Source organism: Plasmodium brasilianum, chromosome 10 (genome assembly GCF_023973825.1).
Source record: "Plasmodium brasilianum strain Bolivian I chromosome 10, whole genome shotgun sequence".
NCBI classification, from domain to species: Eukaryota; Apicomplexa; class Aconoidasida; order Haemosporida; family Plasmodiidae; genus Plasmodium; species Plasmodium brasilianum.
The window spans coordinates 251,211-276,058 of NC_090123.1; the positions used below are offsets into that span (position 1 = coordinate 251,211).

The 24,848-nt window shown below is 25.3% G+C and overlaps 8 protein-coding genes across 8 annotated transcripts; 5 read left to right on the top strand and 3 right to left on the bottom strand.

Moving 5' to 3' along the window:
- Positions 1-37: 37 nt before the first annotated feature.
- On the top strand, positions 38-1,609 carry MKS88_003109 (nucleolar preribosomal GTPase; the record flags this gene model as incomplete). Its single annotated transcript, XM_067216172.1, has 1 exon — positions 38-1,609. The coding sequence occupies one exon, from the start codon at positions 38-40 to the stop codon at positions 1,607-1,609; it is 1,572 nt and encodes a 523-aa protein (XP_067072846.1).
- Positions 1,610-3,443: 1,834 nt separating this feature from the next.
- MKS88_003110 (peptidyl-prolyl cis-trans isomerase) lies at positions 3,444-4,052 on the top strand (the record flags this gene model as incomplete). Its single annotated transcript, XM_067216173.1, has 1 exon — positions 3,444-4,052. One exon carries the CDS (start codon positions 3,444-3,446, stop codon positions 4,050-4,052), a length of 609 nt encoding a protein of 202 aa, XP_067072847.1.
- A 1,269-nt stretch (positions 4,053-5,321) lies between these two features.
- MKS88_003111 (uncharacterized protein) lies at positions 5,322-5,624 on the top strand (the record flags this gene model as incomplete). The annotated part of the gene is made up of 1 exon (XM_067216174.1): positions 5,322-5,624. The coding sequence occupies one exon, from the start codon at positions 5,322-5,324 to the stop codon at positions 5,622-5,624; it is 303 nt and encodes a 100-aa protein (XP_067072848.1).
- Positions 5,625-5,967: 343 nt separating this feature from the next.
- MKS88_003112 (F-actin-capping protein subunit alpha) lies at positions 5,968-8,550 on the bottom strand (the record flags this gene model as incomplete). The annotated part of the gene is made up of 9 exons (XM_067216175.1): positions 5,968-6,074; positions 6,322-6,415; positions 6,572-6,664; positions 6,850-6,916; positions 7,211-7,423; positions 7,696-7,757; positions 7,904-7,990; positions 8,151-8,263; positions 8,463-8,550. The coding sequence occupies 9 exons, from the start codon at positions 8,548-8,550 to the stop codon at positions 5,968-5,970; spliced, it is 924 nt and encodes a 307-aa protein (XP_067072849.1).
- A 1,626-nt stretch (positions 8,551-10,176) lies between these two features.
- MKS88_003113 (palmitoyltransferase) lies at positions 10,177-13,159 on the bottom strand (the record flags this gene model as incomplete). Its single annotated transcript, XM_067216176.1, has 8 exons — positions 10,177-10,280; positions 10,574-10,652; positions 10,865-10,925; positions 11,064-11,158; positions 11,455-11,869; positions 12,100-12,164; positions 12,374-12,646; positions 13,046-13,159. 8 exons carry the CDS (start codon positions 13,157-13,159, stop codon positions 10,177-10,179), a joined length of 1,206 nt encoding a protein of 401 aa, XP_067072850.1.
- A 2,342-nt stretch (positions 13,160-15,501) lies between these two features.
- Positions 15,502-16,758, bottom strand: MKS88_003114 (uncharacterized protein; the record flags this gene model as incomplete). Its single annotated transcript, XM_067216177.1, has 4 exons — positions 15,502-15,685; positions 15,863-15,907; positions 16,369-16,420; positions 16,737-16,758. The coding sequence occupies 4 exons, from the start codon at positions 16,756-16,758 to the stop codon at positions 15,502-15,504; spliced, it is 303 nt and encodes a 100-aa protein (XP_067072851.1).
- Positions 16,759-17,081: 323 nt separating this feature from the next.
- MKS88_003115 (uncharacterized protein) lies at positions 17,082-18,794 on the top strand (the record flags this gene model as incomplete). The annotated part of the gene is made up of 1 exon (XM_067216178.1): positions 17,082-18,794. One exon carries the CDS (start codon positions 17,082-17,084, stop codon positions 18,792-18,794), a length of 1,713 nt encoding a protein of 570 aa, XP_067072852.1.
- A 1,973-nt stretch (positions 18,795-20,767) lies between these two features.
- Positions 20,768-22,629, top strand: MKS88_003116 (eukaryotic translation initiation factor 3 subunit E; the record flags this gene model as incomplete). The annotated part of the gene is made up of 2 exons (XM_067216179.1): positions 20,768-20,881; positions 21,139-22,629. 2 exons carry the CDS (start codon positions 20,768-20,770, stop codon positions 22,627-22,629), a joined length of 1,605 nt encoding a protein of 534 aa, XP_067072853.1.
- Between the last annotated feature and the right edge of the window lie 2,219 nt (positions 22,630-24,848).

Genomic DNA, 24,848 nt, shown 5'->3' on the forward strand with positions numbered 1-24,848 from the left:
CACATAAACCTTTTAAAATAAGAAAAAAAAAAATACCATGGTCAAGTTAAAGAAAGTAAGCAAGAGGCAAACCCTAAAACAGAAATATGCCATTATAAAAAAAGTTGCAGCTCATAAGAGGAAATTAAAAAAAATTATAAAAAAAACAAATATTCATAATAGAAGGACTACGAAAAGGTCATTAAAAATTCCAGAATGTATATTTAAGAAAAATATACTGAATAACATAAAATTATTGTCTTTAAATAAAAAAAACAAAAACAAAGAGGAAGAAAAGTGTAAAGAAGTTAAAATAGATTATTATGATGACTGTACTTTGAAAAATGTGAAATATCAATTAGATATGTTATCAAAAGGAGATGAACAGGGTATCCTTAGTGAAAATGTAAACAAATACGCTGCTGACAATTTAAACGACGAGGATCTGTGCATTACGGAACGTTATTCAGAAATATCAACCTTTTATGAATATCTTGAACTAGAATTCTGCGAAAAGATGAAATTATTTGAAAAGGCTAAAGGAAAAAGTTACACGAAGTTAAATGAAAAATATATGTTTATTGATATCTTATTAGAAGTGATAAAAAACTGTGATATACTGTTTTACCTTGTTGATGTAAGAAACCCTTTAATTTATGTAGACAAAGATATAATTGATTTCATACATTTCTGTAAAAAGGAAGTAATAATCGTTTTAAATAAATGCGATTTAGTAGACAATGCAATAATACAACAATGGTTAGTTTACTTTCGTAAAAATTTTATAACAATCCCTTTCATATCTTTTTCTAAGAAATACCCAATCTATTTAGCAAATAATAACAAATCAGCCACAAAAGTATCAGAAGGAAATTTTAGTAATTTAGCTAATGGTAATAGCAGTAAATTATGTATAAAAAATGTTATAAAAAAATTCTTTAACAAACATATTAAAATTACTTACGGTGTTATAGGAAATATATATACAGGCAGAAGTAGCTTCATGCAAACCTTATTAAATGAGTTTAGTTACCCAAAAATTATGCAGAAACATGTGGATATCAACGTTGATCATAACATTAATATATATACAAAACGTGGACTGATTTTAAAAAAAAATTTAAACGGAATTGAGTTAATTAAAAAGTTACATGCACTAAGTCATAAAGAAAAATTAACCCTTTTAAGTGACTTTTTATTAAATTTAAGTGGAAAAAATTTTAAAACTATTTTGAAAATTTTAAATGAAGATAAAATTCTTGATAAGTACCAAAATTCTTTTGTTGGTATTAAACTGGACAAGGAGCAAAAAAAAGAAATTAAAAAAGAAATTATTCAACATCTTTTTCTGTCAGATCAAAAAGAACATTTAAAGAAAGATATTAATTTTGATAATATGAAAAAGTTATACAATAAAATATTTTTAAATAAAGTGCCTTATTACATAATTCCAAAAACGCAATTAACATGTGTGAGTTCAAACAATCACGATGAATATAATATTATCAGACAGTTCGATAACATCAAAGATGAAATTTATCACAAAATTGATGAATTTATATTTTCTCAAAAAAAAAAATTTAAAAATTATATCATTGTCAAAAGTGATATGTTTAATTTTTACAATTAAGTAAGTTCATGTTTTCGTGTCGTATTCCCTCTTTTGTTCATTGAATTTGGATACATATTTTTATTACCCAGGTGAAAACAAAAAAATAAAATAAAATAAAATAAAATAACAAAAGTAATAAATAAAAAACACGTGCATTCATACCAGTTCTGCGCATTTAAATTGTAGGGGAAACTTCTATTTAGTTACGTGAAAGTAGCATACTTTTGTCTGTAAAAACGGGGTACATATCGTACTCCTTATGGCGTTAACATATATATGTTTGTTTATATATTCTTATATATATAATATGTACGTATATATGTTTATGTTCAAAGCCCGTACATCACCTTTAAAACGAATTTTTATGTATGACACAAAACATATTTTTGCAGTTATGTAATTACATAAAGCGGGAATACAACACCTTATTTTTTAAAAAATACGTTATTTGACAAGTGCCATAATGCCATTTTAGCATTTTCCTTTTTTTTTTTTAAACCATTTCATCAAGTTTTGTGTATTCAACGATTTTTACTGCACATATATATATATATATCATATATGTATGTAATCTGAATTCGCTTATAAAATTACTATATATTTCCCCCTGTTTATATATTATTATGCAAGTTCGATTAATTCGTATATCTTAAGTTTATTTCTTAATTTATTTAAAATATTATTTTTTGAAACATTAAAAATTGACTTTTATGTATTATGTACTTATGTACATAAATATCCACTGTACATTCCATTTATTCATGTTAAACAATTTTCGTATTTTTTGAATTATTCGCAGTTCATAGATTAATCTTTTTTTTTTTTTTTTTTTTTACTATTTATTCCCGCTTACAAACCTATACAGCAACTGCATATGTCACAACTTATTTAATTTTGCTTTATTGTGTTTTATTTTTTTTAAAAATACATCATTGTCCTATTTACGCGTTCTGTACAAGAACAGTAAATAAGGGGTACTCCTCTTTTCCATATAACGCAATAGAACTTTGAGGATCTACATTAATTATTATACTTTTATATGAAATTGTTATACGGTTGGGGAAAAGAAGGAAGTTCGCTTAATAAACTATATTCCTCTTAAAATACGATTCAATCTTTCAAAGGATAGTGCAAAAGGTAAAATGATATTTAGGCATAATCATATATAAAGCTGAAAAATAAATATGTACATTTGTACATATATATATATATATATATGTATATTTATATATATATATGTATATTTATATATATATATGTATATTTATATATATATATGTATATTTATATATATATATGTATATTTATATATATATATGTATATTTATATATATGCAAATATATGAATTAAAAATCATTATGATGTCACTGTAATATTAGAATAAAATTTAAAAAATACTACCAGAGTACCAGCGTTTCTTTAATGTTTCCATTTCATTACCAAATTAAAGCATTTTAAATTAGTAAACATAAAAAAAATTTTAAAACATATTTTAAAAAAGTTTTTACCTGTGAATGTTATTTTCGTATGGGACTGTTCCACCAGTATTTATTATGGTCCCATAAATATGTATACATACATATGCTTATTCATACATATATGTAAATACATGAGTTATGTATATGATATGTAATTTCCTTGAGTTCACTTCTTTAAAAGTAAGGTATGCTGTGCAACATGCATACATTATTCAATGATTTAACGTTTGAAAAATAAAAAATATAGCTAGCCATTTTGACAACATTAAAAATTTTAAACATAATAGGAAGAAAAAAAAAAAAAAAAAAAAAAAAAAAAAACTGAAAAAAGTCGAAAAGGTCAAAAACGTAATATACGTGAAAAACGTGGAGAATGTTCACATTGTGTAAAGGTTACAGTGATGACGAAGAGGAAGAAACAAACCTCATTAATACCATTTCCGAAAAGAAAAAATCTCTAGAAGAAAAAATTTCGTATTATAAATTAAAAGGAAAAGTAGAAAGAGGCCATATAACAATATACACGAATTTAGGAGAATTTGAAATAGAATTGTACTGGTATCACAGTCCGAAAACATGTTTAAATTTTTATACATTATGTGAAATTGGCTATTATGATAATTCAATATTTCATAGAGTTATACCTGACTATATCATACAAGGTGGAGACCCAACGGGAACAGGAAAAGGTGGAAAAAGTATATATGGGGAATATTTTGAAGATGAAATAAATAAAGAATTAAAACATACGGGAGCTGGTATACTAAGTATGTCCAACAATGGCCCCAATACAAATTCTTCTCAGTTTTTTATAACATTATGTCCTTTACCTCATTTAGATGGGAAACACACTATTTTTGCCAGGGTCAGTAAAAATATGACTTGTATAGAAAATATTGCGTCTGTCCAAACAACTGCAACTAACAAGCCAATTTTTGACGTGAAAATTTTGCGAACATCAACAGCTGTAAAAGTGGATTAATGAGTGGACGAAGATACGAAATGGTGTAATAAAAACGCAAAAATTGGAACCTCAAAGGAGAAGCACACCATGTGTGCATGCCACAAAATTATTAGCGCCCTCATGCACGCATTTGCGAATGGGCATACATGTATTTATACACATATTTGTATGTATATATATGTATATAATACGTCAAATCTCGAGCTATGTGATAATAATGTATGGATTAATAGTGATATATATTGCTTTCCCTGTTACGGGTTTGCAAGAGTAGCTTATTTCACAATTCTTAATATTTCTATTATTTTTTTCCTCGTAAATTTGTAGTTATGGCTTTATTTCATTCTACTTCATTTAACATCATTTATTTATTTATTTTTTTGGTCATATTTTTATAGTAATTTTTTTAAGTTTGTTCTTTTAATTTTATTATGTGTAAAATTATTTACAAGTTAGGGAAAACAAATTTTAACAAGTTAATTTTTTTTTTTTTTTGTTTTGAATTGCTTTTTTTTTAATTACAACTTAATTTTTAAGCATATATAACACATTTTTGAAAAAGTAACATCAAATAAGCTTTTTTATATAAATTTACTTTTAAACAGTTAAGCTTTTTCTTTCTAAAAAAATATATAATATAAATAATATTGTATGCGTATCCCCTTTTATTCAAATGGTTAAGTTATAAAAACGTAAGAATGAGAATGGACCTCATAAAAATTTAAATTCGCTCAAAAGAAATATACTTTTAAAGGCAAAAGAGGAAAAAAAGAAAAGTAAATGAAGTAAAATAAAATAAATAATAAAAAATAAAATAAAAAAGTTATAATAAAGAGAAAGTAATAAAAACGAAATAATGTAAAATGCGAACAGCAATCCTTTCCTTGAAGCTTTTATACATATGTTGTTAAATTCCTGCTAATAATTCCTGCTAATTTAATACATGTATGTACATACATATATATATATATATATATATATATATATATATAGAACATCTTTGCGCACTTATAAAGAATTACCAAATATTCGTAGTATATATTATTTATTTATAAGCAAAAAAAAATTTACAATTGTGCAAAATATGTATTTACCTGAATTGCTGAATTGCAGACCAATTAGTGAAAGTCGAAAAATTATGTTACTAATATTCACTTAATAATAATCCTTACATATATGAAATGTACATCTTTTCATAGTTTAAAAAATACATAGAAATTCCTCTTTTTCCTTTTTGTGAATTTATATATACATATATGTACGTGTATAAAATGAATAATTAGCAAAATGATAGAAGATGAGAATTTAAGCTTGGAGTCTTTCAAAAAATTAAAGGAGCTGGAAGAAAAATTAAATGAAAAAACAAAAAATAGGGATAAGAAAAAAAAAGATGAAAAAAACTCGGTAAAAAATTTTATGCAGCTTAAATCATTAGAGTATTCATTACCATTAAAATTCAAGAAAAAAATAAAATCCATGAAGATTAACAAACTGAAGGATCTGAAAAAGCTAGCTGTTACTAAAAAGAAGAGATTTTTTATAAAAATATTAGATAATAAAGATATCAAAGGAAAAAAGAAACAGAAATGAAAGGAAGTTGTTAATTAGGGAAGCATAAATGGATTGACAAGGAGCAGTTTTTGAAAGATATGCATTTTGAAGAAATATTTTGCGTATTTTGCAATTTATTATATGCATACGTACGTGTACATACGTTTACCCATACAGATATGCTTTGAATGAGTTTTGTTTTTTTCACGTAACATGATAGCATTTCGTGTATTCGGCATTTTTTCCATTTTCGTATCCATTAATATTTGTAAGTTATTACATATATATATATATATATACATATACATATACATTCATTGCTCACTTATATACCACGTATATGTGAATGGGTTTATATATGCAAGCACGTATGTACGTTCTATTATGTTAACTTAATTTGCATGGGGATATCCTGATATGTCTCCATCCAGTTAAATTTATCGCCATTCAATGGTATAATTTTTCTAGTACTTTTTATTAATTCCTTATCTGAAAAAAGGAAAAAATGATATACAATAAATAACATTTTAAGCGCTCTTTCGCCTTAGTTTTTGGGTGCTTGTGGATTGAGGAACAAATCGCATTAAAACTGTATACACTTCTATCTATCTATATATCTGTCTATATCTATCTATTTATATATATATATATATATATATATATACATATGCATGTTTTGCATTATCTTCTTTCCGCTTAATCATCACAAATTATATTGTAATTCTTTTATAATAACTTATGTTGATAAAAAAGTTATTTAGATCATAGAGGGTAGAGTTTTCAAATTCACTTATGGCTGATAAAATGGTGGAAGAGAATTGCTCAACGTCCTGTGATGAAGAATTAATATAAGACGTGTTTAAAAGTATAATAATATACAACAAATGAATAGAATACAACTAGTGGAAAAAATGGTTAATATAATAATAGTAAATACGAAATGACTTATTTTTGTCAAGTACATTTTATTATTGTCCTTATTCTACCTTGTTCACTAGAACTGTTTTTTCAAATTTTTTGGTTGTCTTGAAATTTATGTTAGCGTCCTCAAAATATGTTAGTGCTACGTCTATGTTTCCCTTCACAATAAATAAATCAAAATTTTGTTTATTTCAAAAGGAACATGTGTGTATACATAAACAAACACACATATATGCACGTATATATACATAAATGTATAACATATGTACATACACACTTGCATATATATACATAACGCACAAATGAGAAAAAAAAGGACGCGTTAACTTAAAATTAATTTTACTCTTAAGAGGACTTGGTCATCTGTTAATAAAAAATTGACCTCCCATGAACTTCTCCACGAACTTGCGCTGAGAGTAGTAAAAGGATTTTAGTTATCCTATATTTTTCAGTTAATATGCGACTTCAAACTCGTTCATTTATAGATATGTTTGTATGTATGTTTGTATGTATGTTTGTATGTATGTTTGTATGTAAGTTTGTTTGTATGTCTGTATGTATGTTTGTATGTATGTATGCATATATATATATGTATATATATATATTTTTTTTTTTTATGTGGTACAATTTTTATCTGTAGAATGAATAAGGTGCATTTTTGTTAATATAAAATACTTGATACATTTTTTTTTTTTTTTTTTTACTGAAAATTCTTTAAATAATATCTGTCACGACATATAATGAAAAAGAGATTAAATCTATCCCCTCGTTTGGAAGCATAAACAGATGAACTACATTTTGAGCTTAATCCATTTTTACATTTTAAATTAACACTGGGATAATTTATTGTTTGCTTCTCATTCCATTTTGAATAATGTGCTTGAAGATATTTCTCTAGTTTTACGCTACACAATTCTCTTTTTCGTTAAAAAAAAAAAAAAAAAAAAAAGTGAATAAACAATTCTGCATATGTATATAGTATGTACATACATGCATTTTCAAAATTTTCACGTGTAAAACCTCCCTGAACCACACATAAAAAATGTGCAGCTTTTTTCTGCAATTTTTGCCCATTTGAAAGGAATACGTTATAAGAAAAGAAGTTTAAAAATAAGATAATCCCTATTTTTTTTTATTTTTTTTTATTTTTTATTATTTTTTTTTTTTTTGCTTGTATGCTTTACTTCACCTATAACTTTCTAATTCTTGGGGGTAGTTCAATTCTTTTAACTCAGTGGTTCCGGTAACTTTCTAATAAAAAAAAAAAAAAATTTTAGTAAAATTGGCAAAATTTTTAAGGCGAATCGTGCACATTACCTACAAGCAGTTATCCACCTATATATATATATGTATGTAGGTGGATGTGGATATATATATGCGCGTATGTTTGTATGTACTCTCTTCAGATGGTTAACAGTAGCTAGTATCTTTAGTTTTGGGTGAACGTATGAGTTGTTGATTTTTGACTGTTCACAAATTATGACCTGCGAGTTTAAAGCATGCGTATGTTCATATTTGTATGTACATGCGTATGCCCCATTAGTACACATATTTCTATATAAATGTCCAGTAAGACAAATTATGCCCGTTTTATTCTACGACCAGCATAATTTATTTTACATGCATATATGCATGTAAGCGTACGTATTCGTTATCCTCGAGGGGAATGAGCACGAAGTTCTTTTCGTTATAATTTGATATGGCATCTTCGATAGAATTTTGGATAGTCGCACTTGACCCAAATAAGGTTTTTATATCTATATAAAATAAGAGCGCATAGGGTATACATAAATTAACAAGTACATATATATATATATATATATATATATATATATATGTTCGTATGTACGGATACGTATATTAATATATATATCCCTGCATGTGCAAAATTCAATGTGCGTTCATATGTATGATAGTTTCATGTATCGATTTTTACAAGTTCTGCTTATCTCAAACCTGAAACCAAGTCATTTATTTTTCCTGGAGGTGAATTCAATAGAACATGTCTAATGAAATTTTTCTTTTCATTTATTATGCTTCCCATTTTCTAGTACTTAGTAAACTCTTTATACTTTACATAAATTAGGATGCTTACATTAAATTTTTTTTATAGTTTAAAAATTTGAAGAGAAAAAAATAAACACTTTAAAATATGGAAAAAAAAAAAAAAAGAAAAAAAAAAAAAGAGCTTCCTATGTTTAATTTCATTCAGTTCTACGTGTAAAATGAAGGGAAACTCAAAGCACCCTTTTTATTAACAAGTAAACATATACGTATGCATATATTTACACACGTACATATACATATATATATATATATATATAAATATATATATGTTTGCGGACTTTCAAATTATGGAGCAAAGAAGATGGACAGGAAAAAAAGCTCACTTAATTCAAATATTACAGCTAGAAAAAAGAAAAAAATAAAAAAACTTTGAAACTTGTACAGACAAAAACTAATTGTTGACCATTTTGGGTATATCAACTTAGAATATCAAATCTTCTTATCTTATTTTTTAAAAAAAAAAATTAAAAAGAAGTGAAAACTTGCATGAAGGCGCAAATATACAATACAAAAAAGAAGAAAAAAAAGAGGAATAAGAGGAAGAATAACGCTTTTATTTTCCTTATTTTCAATTTGCTTATATCACAAATTTTTTTTACGTTCGAAAAAAAAACAATAAAACAATAAAACAAAAAAAGAAAAAAAGAAAAAAAGAAAAAAAGTAAAAAAAAGTATAATAAGCATATACAACTGTAAGGCACAAAAATTATGCATTTGTTTTTTTATAAATTTATTCTTATAATATTCATAGAATATATATATATATACTAGACAGAAATGTACATATTGGATCTTATTATTTTAAATTTTTGTAGCAACATTAAAATATTCCTTATCAACAAGTTCAAGTTAAATTCTGATGAAAAATGTGCTTGCAAATTAATATTATTAAACAAAAATATAAAAAAGCATATTATATAGGCTCGAGGGTATATTTTTAAAAATAAAATGGACGGTAACATGCGAAAAGGGGAACAAACGGAAAAAAGAAAAAACGAAATATTGAAAAAACGAAATATTGAAAAAACGAAATATTGAAAAAACGAAATAATGAAAAAACGAAATAATGAAAAAACGAAATAATGAAAAAACGAAATAATGAAAAAACGAAATAATGAAAAAACGAAAAAACGAAAAAACGAAAAAACGAAAAAATTAATAACGTTAAAAAACTATCTCAATGACGAAAAAATAAAATTTAACAAAAAAAAGAAAAACTCATGCGTGTACCAAATTACTAGATAAATGCACATTATGCACATTGTTCAAACGCATAAAAAATTTTTAAAATGTAATAAATGAAAAACCAAAAAAAAAAAAGGTAAAAACAAAAAAAAAAGTAAAAACGAAAAAAAAAGTAAAAACAAAAAAAAAGTAAAAACGAAAAAAAAATGGAAAAACGAAAAAAAAATGGAAAAAATGGAAAAAATAAAAAAAAAGGAATAAAAAAGAAAAAAATAAATTAGCAATATGTTTGGTTATTGAGACAATCTGAGGTCCACCAAAAAATCGAACTTTATTTCATTTCATATACCATGACAGGAACAAAAAAAAAAAAAAAAAAAAAAATTAGGTTAAATTTATTAAATTAATTTGAATCAAATTACTTCATGTTTGCTTTTATCGGTATGGTTTCCTCCGAACCCTTCTCACTATAATCTTTATTGTAAGCTTTTATAAAATTTATTCCATCTCCTCTTCTATTGTCTAAAGTTGTTGGAAAATAGGTGGAACACCAGTGTGAATGGGTAAAGGTACGTATAAGAACGTGTGAACGCACGAACGTGTAAACATATAAACGTATCGTGTAGGCATGTATATGGTGTAAAGCTGAAGAGAATTTATGCCTACAACGCATGCATGCGATAACAAATAAATACGCAAAAAGTGGCAGAACACTAATACCAAAAGAATTAAGTTCATTCACACAGTCGCTTCCTAACAAATAGAAATGCAAACGCATAAAAATAAAAAAAAATTAAAGAAATTAAAAAAATTACCTATAGGCAAAAACCACAAAAAGGGAGATTCTCCAAAAACCTCTTTCATATTTGAGTATAAACCTTTGTTATAATATTTCTATATATGCGAAGGAATAAAGGAGTTGGCAAATATGTAACCATTGATCAAATGAGTATGTCACTACGCATGCATATGCTCATATGTTCACTCATATATATACATGTAATTACAAATATGATATAGTACATAGGTTATAATTATAATTTTATACATAAAATAAAAAGAAAAAATGGAAGGAAAAAAGGAAGAAAAAAAAAAAAAAGTATTACTGAGTAAGTCTGGTTTTGGTAGCTCGTCTGCTTCTCACAAAACTCGATGGTCGTCATGGCCCTGAGCATTAGCCTTTAAAAAAAAATAATAAAAAATATGCTAGCTATACATGTATATGTAACGTATACATATATACGGGTACGTGGTAAAATGGGGATGCAAGTATACACTAAGTTACTCCTGTATATACAGACTAACCATAAATGAAAAAATAAGAAACATGTAATAACAAGGGCTAGGAACGAGTTTAAAGTTTCTCCAAATAAAAGCAAGAACATCTCATTAAATGCCGTCTACAAAGAGTAAAAAAAAAAAAAAAATTTTTAATTAAAAAAATTAAAGTTATTTAGTCAATTTATTAAACGTGTATTTTTAAAGTGTGCATTTTCAAATTGAGTAGTTCCATGTAGAAACAGTAAACGATTTTAAAGAAGAAGTGGATAAAACAGGTGTAGTAATAATTCCTCCTAAAAGGCATTACTATGGGATAAATTATGTACATAATTCACAAAGTACGGATATATTATGCACATGCAATATAAAATATTCCAAAGTTAGAACAAATAAAAGAAATGTGTTAAAGGATTACTTCTCTATGGTTAATGGCACTTCTAACAGAATTGAAGAGAGTTACTGAAACAAATACCGTTGTAAAACAACAGTAAATTAAAGAAAGCATAAAATATTTATGATTTCTATATCCAACACAATTATATATCCAAGGGCAGTGATGATCCATTTTTAAAATACATTTTCTACAAACACGACAATGATGAGTCCTATCAGGTTTATATTTACAGCACCATTTACAATATCTTCTTTCCCCAGTTCTTTTCTTTTCTAATAAATAACCTTCCATATTTTCTAAATAATTATTTTGAAAATCTTTAAATGCCCATTCTTCTGTATTCGGTATAGAACCAGGTGATACTACTATTGACATAATGTAGTTCACTAAATACATTATTAGAAATATATGAAAAACTGATATCTCAATTATGCCCCTACATGTACCGTTAACGGGAAAAAAAAAAAAAAAATAAAACATGGGTCTACGTATCTACATACAACCACACATTCGCACTCGCATGTGTTTAATGAAAAACTTGCTTCTTTTAGTTTGTTTTCGTTTTCGTATTTTTTTTCATTTTATTATATTACTGTTATACTATTGTTTTATTATTATAATTTTTTTAAAATTCATTCACTAAACTTTCATTAAGCGCACACATACCTTTTCTTGTTATAGTCTATGTACACCTTGTTGTGATTCCTAGATATTAATGGCAAACAGTGATACTATAAAAAAAAAAAAAAAAAAAAATCAAATTGAAATATTTTATATTTACATTTAGACATATTAAACAAATATATAACCTATGTATTTCATTTAAGGCTTCCGTTTTTTGAGTTGCCATTGATACGTATTGGAAAGAGAAGTATATGAATGTATCATCAATTTGTACACACATACATATGTGCATGCTTCCATGCAAGCAAAGAATTACCATTATGTATATAAGGTATATTCCTAGGAGTAGTAAAAATATAAAAAACACAGGTAAAAGACGAACGAATGTATGCTTATTATTTTGAATCGAACAGGACATATCCGTATTATAATTTACACTTAATGCTTCATCTTTTAAATTAGTGGATTGGTCTAACATTGAATTTTCGACCCCTGGTTCTTCTCTTGTGCTTTCCGTTACACTTATAATGCTCTTGTCATCAGAGTCCTTCTTACTCCCGCTATTTTTCTTTTTCTTGTGTTTATTCTTCTGAACGTAAAAGTGGAATGAGATAAGATAGAATAGAATAATACAAAATAGAATGAAATGGAGTAAAACAAAATAGAGTAAAATATAGTATAATATAGTACGATAAAAAAAAAACAAAATTAAAATAGAGGAAGTTTTTTCCCATCATAACATCATTTTAAATATCTTAAATGATCACGTACTGACAAATAACGTAAAAATCAAAATGTGTATTAACTTTAAAGCAAAAAAAATTATATTCAAAAAAAAAAAAAGAAAAAACATCGAAAAAATTGAAAACGTAAGCTTAATGTAGAACGAGCAACAGTAATATTAGTTGTGCTAAATTATAGTAGCTACAATTTGAAAAAAACGAATAAATACACACTATTTCATTTATTTTAATTCATCTTTACATACCTTTTTCTTTTTATTTGTATAACTAGTAGACTCCGTTTTTTCAGATACTGCAGTTATTTTACTATCATCGTCTAAAATATTTTGTGGGGCCTTTTTTCCATTTCCTTTAAACATTTTACGCATTTTATTTTAAAATCAGAAATAAAAAAGAGGACAAGAAAAAACATAATAATATTTCACTAAATTCTATTTACACATAATGTTTTTCTTTTTCTTTTTTCTAGGCTCTACCAACAACATATTACCTAAATTGTGTTTCATGTACTCCCTCTGTTCTACTGCTGTTATAATGTAACGTAATCAATTTCTATAATTACTTTCTCTTAAACGGGTATATAATAATCATATTGTTACCCATATATACATGTATATGTATATATATATATATATATATATATATATATATGTGTGTGTGTTTGTGCGTGTGTTTTCTTCTCTATTATCTGGTTCTAATATTCGTTATTTTGCTATTTTGTTACTTTCTTATTTCCCTTTTCCCTTTTTTCTTTTTTTTTTTTGAGTTTTCAGTTTTCACCAAACAACTAAATAAGGAGGCAAACCAAATGGAGCATGAACAAATAAATACATTTACAGAAAAATAAACAAGTGAGTTAATATACAAACAAATGGATACATTAATGGATAAACAAACAAAATGTTAAGACAGATATTTGTATATACACACATACATATATTTATACGTAAACATATATATTTATAAATGTATATGTATGTGGCCGCACATGTAGTATTTTCCCTAATCTGTAATAATTTCTTCATGCACGAATTACACTTATATAACTATGTGATATTATATCAGACAATACATATATATAAATATAGTACTAACACGCATAAAAGTCTAAAAAAATTAAATGCAATAATAAAAAAAAATAGTTTATGTTAAAAATTACTAAATTCGAACAAAGTAAATGTTTTCTTTTTTTTTTTTTCCCCTTAAAAGCTAGAAAAATTAAAAAAATGATAAAAAAAGAAGAAAAACGAAAAAAATAACGGAAATAAAAATTAAAAAAGGAAAATTTCTTTTCATTTTTTACACATTTATATTATAAATCTTAAAATGGATAATATATATATGTATATATACGTATGCGTACATATGTACATATATATATATATATATATGTAAATTTTTTTTTTTTTTTTCTTGTCTAAATGACTAAAATAAAAAAAGAATGAAAAGAAGAAAAAAAAAAAAAAAAGGTACATATATGCTTATGTATATTTGTTCTAAATACTGAATAAGTTTTTTTTACATATCAATACGAGTTCATTCATTTTCTTTACGTACAAAATCGTTTATTAGTACATTCATACATTATTATATTATTACATGTATATGTACATAGATATGTGCATACAGACATGACTACATATATTTCGGGAGGTCAATGAAAGCACATTTTCAAAATTGTGCGAATAATAAACTGTAAAAAAAAAAAAAAAAAAAAAAATTAAATTACAAATTTTAAGACTCAGTTGTTTGAATTTTTCCTCTGTCACTTAAAAAGGAATGTGCTTGCAAAAAATATACAAAATGCAGTGGAGTTATATGTATGGAAAGCTATACTCAAGATAATGTATATATGTATGTATATTCATGTATGATTGTATATATATATATATATATATATACATTTATGTAAGTTTGTACTCATATGTAATTTTATGCATGTATTATATATATGTATATGCGTTGGACAACTCAGTTAAAAGAGCTGAACATTATACAAAGTAAAACAAAGAAAGACGTTGTCTTTTTTCTATTTTTAACGTGATTATATTTTATTTTCTGTTATTAATGACAAAAAATCTAAAAATTAACCAAGTAAAATGTTGTTCTTTTGTATTTATCAATTATAAAAAAAAAAAATTACGAAATATTTTCACAAAAATAGTTGTTTTGTAGTTCTGTTGTCTTACTGTTCCACCGTTTTATTGTTTTTTTTTTTTTTTTTTTTTTTTTTCTTTAAGCACATAATATATGTTGTATAGCTTTCAATGTATTTTATCAAAAAAAAAAAAAAAAAAAAAAAAAAAATTACAGTCTACCAATATATCATGGTTGTAATAAATATATATTTATAAATATATATATATTTATATATATTTATATACATGTGAGTAGTTCACCTTTTCCTATTTTTAATTTGCATTAGAATTTTTTCCTTATATTTTATCAGAAATAGAAACAATTTCTCTTTTATTTTATTTTATTTTATTTTTTGTACTTTGTAGAGAGGATATACATTAACCAAAAAAAAAAAAAAATAAAAGAAAAGAAAAAGCATTGTTAAAATTGTAAATTAATGCACACATGAGCATTTAAAAAATAATGTCATTTAATAAAATTTTAAACATCATTTCCTTTTTTCAATATCTTTCTATTATATATTTTTGGTTCATTATTAAGAAAATTCCAGTCCATTCTGTATTTATTTTATCAGTTGGTGAATAATTTGTTTTTTATTTTTATTGTTATTTTTGCTGCTATTTTTGCTGCTATTTTTGCTGCTATTTTTGCTGCTATTTTTGCTGCTATTTTTGCTGCTATTTTTGCTGCTATTTTTGCTGCTATTTTTGCTGCTATTTTTGCTGCTATTTTTACTATTATTTTTACTGTTATTTTAATTGTTAATTTATTTTATTTTTTTATTGGTTTTGATTTCTCTTTTTTTCCTTTTTCACAAATAGACAATTTAACATCCCTGGGAAAAAGACATTACACCTACTACACAACAGATTTACCTTAAATTGAAAATAAAACATAAATAAGTCGGAAGTACTTGGTTTCACTAAGGTATTATGTGAGATTTAATTATGTGGTGTTTCTTTTCTATACTGCAAAAGGAAAAACAAGAAAAAAAAAAAAAAAAAAAAAACATGGCACAAATAGTTCAAATAAATTAAAATAAAACAATGGCTCATTGCATATGATATTTTAAAATAGCTTGCTTCCATCAAAGCGAAAAATACTTTCTGTTCTCATATTTTATTTATGTGTATTTTAAATTTGAGGATATAGAATTTTGCACTTTTATTAGCTTTTTTCATCCATGTATACATAACTCTTAAAAGGAGGTATTATATACATATATCATATATATATCACGAATGTATATTTGTATGCCGTGTATGTAACTTCATGACATGTATGTAACTTCATGACGTGTATGTAATTTCATGACGTGTACGTAACCTTATGACGTGCACGTAACTTTATGATTTGTACATAACTTTATGATTTGTACATAACTTTATGATTTGTACATAACTTTATGATTTGTACATAACTTTATGACCTGTACATAATTTTGAGAACATGATAACTCGAAACACTGTAGCTATAAACACCTAAAACTGCATAACGAAAAATGCTGGAACATAAGAACTAAAGACAATTCTTTTGTACTATATGTAATTAATTGGCCAACTAGAAAGATATTTTGACGAATCACAGAAGTTAGATATTAACATATATATATACATATACATGTATATGTACATTTGTTCCTCAATTATCATTTTGAGTGTTGTCTTTTGAAGAATAGAAAAAAATAAACATCGTTATACGATACATCATTTATTTTATATCCGGATATGCCATTTTTTTTTTTTTTCTTTCTTCATTTTGGAATAATTTATTAAATAATACTTATTTTGCATTTACATCCAAACGGTAAGTCAAACATTTAAAGGACAACCATGGCGCTCAAGCCATATGTGAAATATTATAAAAAACAAAAGTGAACTATAAAAAAAATACCTTCTCAAACCTCATTTTTATTATTTTATTATTTTATTTTATTATTTTATTTTATTATTTTATTTTATTATTTTATTTTATTATTTTATTTTATTATTTTATTTTATTATTTTATTTTAATATTTTTATTTTAATATTTTTATTTTAATATTATTAATTTAATATTTTATTTTATTTTTTTGTTTTGTGTCGCCATTTTCCGAATAAGCAATTAAAATGAAAATAAAGCCAAAGTAGGAAAGGGAAAAGATGGAGGATCAAGTTAACAACAGCGATTCTCTTCTATCCTTTTCTTTAGAAAAGGAAATTTCAAATTTGTATAAAAAAGATGATTATATGAAACACTGTCTTGTTAGAAATAATATAGAGCCAATAGCATTAGATGATGAAGTTCATATTTTAAAAAGGGAGGAACAAAAAACATTTAATTTAACAGATATTTTAAAATCACTAGAAAATAAAAAAGAAAATGATACGGAAAAATCTGATGTTATTTTTCCAGAATATGTGGAACATAGGCAAGTTGAAGAAGATATAAAGGAAGAAGTGGATAGAATAAATAATGGTGTATATTTACACGAAGTTAATATAATAGATAATTCATATTATGATTCTTTCTCTGATAACTTATATGATACTTATTCTAATCCAATAAACATAAAAGGTGATATGTACATAAAAAATATTGTACATTTTGAAGATCAATCTCCATATAATTCTTTGTATGATATATATAAAGTAGAATGGTTTTTAGGCTTAGATATAAATGATAATCGGATACATGAAATTGTACCTATAAGTCAAGGAATGTGTTTTCAAATTCCTTTTGAATCCTTAGGGAAATATATTTTTTGTAAAGCATATAGACGTATATATGTAAATTCTTGTATTCAAAAAAAAGAAAAACATACAGTCATAGATCCTCACACTTTGAATACTAAACCTGTTAAATTTAAAGCAGATCCAGAATACGTAGAAAAATATGCAATTACAAATAAAGGTCCGGTTTTAATTTCTATAGATATTGCTTTTAAAATTTTAACTTATTTATGTACTAATCATTATTCTACACAAGTAATTATTGAAGATCCTTTAGAAAATTTGTATAAGTTATCTAATTCTTCATCTTCAGATGATGACTGCACAATTACAACGGACTCCAACACTATAAATGAACAAAATAATTATCAGCAGTTTGTCGCTACTTTATCGGTGCATTTTAATGAACTGAAATTTTCCCTTGTAACTGCTTATGCTAACAACGAAAGAGGGGAATCGGGTAGGCATACGAATAATGTGCAGAGTAACGAAATGGCAAACCAAATGATAAATCAGAAAAAAGAAAATGTTCAAACTAAATTTTTCGATTTGTTTAATTTCGTTGGTAATGACCCTGCTTTGACACTATCAGACAGTGGAACTATGTATGGTCACTGTACATACGAGTTAGATGAAAAACGAGTAAATCAAAAAGGTAAAAGTGGAACAATAAAAGGGAAAATAAAATATACAAATGGACTGGAGCAGGACAAAATAAAATATACAAATGGACAAGAAGACGAGAAAATAAATTGTAAAAAGGGTAACACGAAAGAATCTCGCACAGATGAGTTCGTCTTCAATTTACATGAACTGGAGTTCCGACTTTCTAGTAAAGAGGACTGCATAGTAATAAGTATTGCAAGTAATTTACAAAAATCATTCAAATTTGTAAAATATAAGATGCTAACTATCAAACCAGTAGACAAAAACATTTCTGTAAGTGATTTATGGGTCATATTACTAGCTTTTAAATCTGCACGTTCATATAAAAAAATTTTTCAAAAATATTCAAAGAGAATATACACAAATACGAACATTTCGTTTGTTCAGCATATGATAAATAATTACTTAATTAAATTAAATGTAAAAAATGTAAGTGGGACTTTGCCGTTTCACAAAATAAACACAATATTCAACTAGACGCAATGAAAAACGACAGTGCGTAATTTACAGAAGTGTAATAATGAGCAGCGCGCTGTTAAGAAATGGGGGGATGGAGAATGATTTTACACACACACATATATATATGCATGTATACGTATGGGTATATGTATAACTAGCTGAAGCCGTTGCACATACATCACTGCTATATAGCATAATTAAATACATTTCCCACAATACCGATTATATTGTTTTGTTGACCGTTTTAAACAAAAGGATAAAATGATTGAGTAAAAATAAATAAATACAAAAATATATGCAACAAATCATTTTAGCTTTTTTTTAGTATGGGTGCATGGAAATATTTATATATGCGTTGCTTTAAATCGTGGGAACGACAAAATGACAGCGTATGCAATTTTTCAATTTAAAAAGAAAAATTAATAAAATAAAATACAAATTTTACTCTTCCTATTTATCCAGAATTCACATTTTGCCCTTTTTTATTACATATACATATATATATATATATATATGTATGTATTTTTTTTTTTTTTTTGTTCTATTTATACCTTTTTTTGTATTGACCATAAAGGCTTTTAAGAAGTTAACTAATTAAACCCGTTACTTCACAATACTTTTTAAGCTATTTTATATGTTCTTCCCATGTACTTATGTATACCTATAATATACTCATAGAATTGCACAAATATAAGTAAAAACAAACATATGAATATACATCTATAATTAACTAAAAATGAGAAAATAAAAACTATACACCACTGTACTGTATATTGAAAAAAGAATTTTTTATTTTTATCAAAGCGTGTTACTTTGTTGGAAAAAAGTAGTAATGTGCTTTATTAAGGGAGAGTTACAAATTACGTTTTACTTTGCATGACTTGTACATATGAATATAGATACTCAATATATATATATATATATATATATGTATATATGTATGTATATATGTATGTATATATGTATGTATATATGTATGTATATATGTATGTATATATGTATGTATATATGTATGTATATATGTACATATGTACGTATATGTTTATATACTTTTGCGGGTGATGGGAAAGATATATGTTAACTCTTACTCAATTTTATATTCTACGTTTTTATGTTCTTTTTTACGTATTGTAAAAAAAAAAAAAAAAAAAAAAAAAAAACTAGGAAATAGCTTTACTTTTTGTAACTAATCGTGTTCTAAATGTAAAAAGAAAAAAAAAATAAAACGTAGATAAAATTCCTGTTTAAGCAAAAAAGGGTATTATAAAAATATAAGTGCTACGCAAGGGATAAAAAAAAAAAAAAAAAATTTATATTTATATATATAATATTATGCATACCTATGTGAATACTTTTTGAGGACGTAGGGATACGAATAATGCAAACAAGTTCTTTTATTTCAATAAATGAATAAATATCCGTACATCAGTACATATATGTGAGAACATATATATATGTATAAATAATAAATACATATTACATAAACTTATATATGCTTAATAAATACGCACAAAAAAAGCGTCGAATTGATCAATTATTAAAGAAAGCACCTCCCAAATAAATGAGTTACATTTTGAAGAAAAGGTTTACAAAGAATTAAATCGAACTATCGTATCATTTTTAATTTTATTTCATTGTATTATATTATGTTTTATTTTTCTTCATTTTGCTTTATTTTGTTTTTCTTATTTTCTCAATTTTGGTATTATTTTGAGAAACAGGCAGATATTTTTTAATTTTTTTAAAACACCCACACTTTAGCGATTTTAAAATTTGAAAAAAAGGAAAAAAAGAGCTGAAACGGTAAAAAGGAAAAGCGAACGTATATCAAATAAAGCAGATAAAGTAGTCAAAGCAGTTATAGCAGCTATAGCAGTAGTAGCAGTTATAGCATTTATATAGCAGCTATAGCAGTTGTAGCAGTTATAGCGGGGAAGATATAAGAGATAAGGACGAACCTGCAAACGAGTGGTAGAGAAGGAATTAACGGAATGGAAATTAACAACAGAAGTGATAACGATCAGTCCGTTTGGGTAAACAAAATATGTCCCTACTTAGATCCGCACATGAGTCAGATCATATTGGGTTGGCTCAAGGAAAATAAGGTATGTACAAATGGAAAAAAAAAAAAAAAATTTCCATAAGGATGTTATTTATATGTGAGTGCAAGTACGCTTGTGTAAGTGTATGCATTTATGCATATGGGTGTGTGCATATGCGTATATGTATATACGTATGTATTTATGTATGTATAGGTGTATGCATGTATGCATGTGTGTGTACGTATTTGTGCGCACAGAACTCTGACGTATTCTTACGCGTGTTTCTTTTTTTTCTTTTTTTTTCTCACGAATCATAACAGTTTCTGGACGAGTTGGAGTTAGAGAAAAATCTGAACACCCTGAACGAGGGGTGCGAAAAGGAAATAGCGAGTATCGAAATTGAGTTTACAAACCGAAACAGAGGAGTAATATCAAATTGTTTAGACAGCTTAGAAATAGAAATAGAAGAATTTCAAGAAGCTATGAATGATTATAAGAATGACCAGATGAATAAAATAGGAGGTTCAGTTGAAAAGAAAAGTATAATGGCATTACGTGAATGGTGTAATGGTAATGCTGCAGATAAGAGTATCAATAATAATAATATTAGTAGCAATAGTAATAGTAAAACATACACATTTTCGGACAATATTGACGATAAAATATTAAAATTAAGTAGGTACTACTACCAGAAGAAAGATTATCAAAAGAGTAAACAACATTTATTATTGTATATATTGAACATATCGGAAATAGTAATAAACATAACGGATTCACCTAAAATGAGAGTATGTTATTGGGGTATTATTAGTAATATTATAAATAGCTTTTTTCAAAATTTAAATAATGATGAATATTTATTTTGTAAAAATGAAGAGGATAAATTCGTTTTAAAAGAAGAAATAATAAATGAGATAAATGTATGTGTAGAAACAATAGTAAAATTAAGTCAACTATTAATTAAAGAAAAGGTAACAAAGAATGAAATAATTCTACAAAGAAGTTGGTTAATACATTGGTCTTTAATATTAATATTTCATTTCTTTTTGTATGTAATATATGTAAAAAATATATATCCAAAAAGTAATTCATTTTCTATGTTACAAGATTGGTTTATTGATGAAAAAAATTTATCTATTCTAAATATTATATGTCCTCATATTATTAGGTATTATTGTGTATATGCAATATTTTATAGAAATAGAAAAGATCATTTTGAATTAATTATGAATACATTAAATTTATTAAAACCAAAATATACCGATTCATTTACTTCTTTATTAGTATCAATTTTTACGGACTATGATTTTAATATGGCACAAAAATGCATTGCACAAATAGGCTCTTTATGTGAACAAGATGTATTCTTATTTAAATTAAAACCATATATAGAAGAACAAAGTCGATTTATTATTTTTGAAACCTATTGTCGTATACATAAATCAATAAATATAGATATGATAGCAAACAAAATTAATCTCCCAAGAGATGATGCTGAAAGATGGATTGTTAATTTAATTAGAAATGCTAAATTAGATGCAAAAATTGATAGTGAAAAGAATTGCATTGAAGTATCCACTACGTTACCTAATCTATATCAACAAGTTATTGATAAGACACAAAACCTTACCATGCGATCAAACTTTCTTGTACAAATCTTGAACAGATCATCATCAGATGAACATTTCCAAAAAAATACCAGGTTCAAAAATAAAAATGAAAAAAATAAAAACACCAAGAGAAATAAGCAATACAATCATATGTACAATGCCAACAAGTCTTCTGGCAAGCTCGTTGTTACCAGCATGTAGGTAAAGACGACTATATAGGAAAGCTGCGCATTGCTGTGGAAGTAACACATTCGTTTCGTAGTTGTACTATTTTTACTGTCCCTTTGGCATGGTACTATAACATATGTATTTCCTTTTTTTTTTTTTTTTTTTTTTCCCAAACTCATATGTTCTACCACTTTTCTGCAAGTATTCATTAATACTATTCCACAGCATGCATAGGAAAACACGAATAGGTTATTATCAAAACGGGACAACGTCAAAATAGAAAAATAAAAAAACTGATAATACCTAGGGTCCCTTAACCACCTTTCACTTAGCGTAACATAGCTTCATTTTGTTCATCTTATATATAGTAACGTCTTTAGAAGCACGTACGTGTGCACATACATGTTTATCATACATGTACATATATGCTTATGTGCCTTTGTATATATGTACATATATATACATATACACTTGTGTATACCTGTATACATATATACATGTATACATATTCTTATTTGTAGACTCTTTATTGCACTTTTTTTTTTTTTTTTTTTCCTTTTTTCCATATTCCTTTTACAATGCCTATTTTTTTTTTTTTAAAATAAAAAACCAAAAATATTTTTTAAAAATTTTTGAGAAATGAAAATTAAACTATACGAAAATATTTCCCCTTCATATGCGAATTATTTAGTGCCAATAATGTATAAGCATATATATATATATATACACATATACATGATACATACATGGTACATACATGGTACATACATGGTACATAATGGTACATGCACACTTAAACACTTGCTTTCGTACACAAATACATAACCTCACAACACTTTTTCAAAAATGAGGAAAGCTAGGAATATTTAATGCTACACGTACGCTTATTTTAACGTAAGAGTTTAACGTCTTTCACTTATAACACGAGGATAAGTACATACAAATATACAGTATATACAATACGTACACGTATGTACTAATATACCCACGTTTACAATATTATATTTTTGTAAGAAGGTAACAAGCGTATGTACTCAAATTTTTTCTGGCGCACTTGGTTTTTTTTACTTTTTCCTTTTCAATTTATTATATTTCATTTTTTATATTATATTTGATTTTTTTTATTATATTTCATTTCTTTTATTATATTTCATTTCTTTTATTATATTTCATTTCTTTTATTATATTTCATTTCTTTTATTATATTTCATTTCTTTTATTATATTTCATTTCTTTTATTATATTTCATTTCTTTTATTATATTTCATTTCTTTTATTATATTTCATTTCTTTTATTATATTTCATTTCTTTTATTATATTTCCTTTTTTTTATTATATTTCATTTCTTTTATTATATTTCCTTTTTTTTATTATATTTCCTTTTTTTTATTATATTTCCTTTTTTTTATTATATTTCCTTTTTTTTATTATATTTCCTTTTTTTTATTATATTTCATTTTTTTTTTTTTTCTTTTTCATATGCACAGTAAAAAGTGTATACAAAAAAAAAAGATTTACATATATCATTCCGTGCATGTATGAAGGGAAGAAAATATTTCACTGTGATTAGCATAAAATTCAATTTGATAAAATTCAATTTGATAAAATTCAATTTGATAAAAAGGAATTTGATAAAAAGGAATTTGATAAAATTGACGTTTCGGAAGAGTAAAATGTGGTGAACGTCCGAAAAAATAAGGAAAACTAAAAAGGTGTTGAAGAATTGTACATGATCATATATTCTTACATATACATAAATTTATATATACTCGCTTTCGTTATGCATATTTTTTTACACGATTCTTTTTGTTCATAAGAAGAGTATACATATATACGATGCGGCATTATTTCAATCTGCAAGGAATAAAAAAAAAGGAAAGAAAAACGGAATAGAGAAAAATAAGAAAAACGGGACAAAAAAAAAAAAAAAAAAAAAAAGAAGAAAACTCCTCCAGAATTACCCCCTTTTCTGTTTACCATTTTGAGTTGATAAAAATGGAAGAAAAGTAGTAACATAACAGTACACATGAAAATGAAAAACAAAGAATACTGCCACACAAAATTCATGATCATATATCTAAGAAAAATTGCCCATACATGTACATGCAAGGTATATTGTGCGTATTGTAAGGGTAGTATACATTGTACGTATTATGCGCACTGTATGCACAGTACGTAATATATGCCCTTTTGTGTATTTATAGGGGTATATTTATTTGTATATATATGCATACCTTCTGCGTTTTAACCT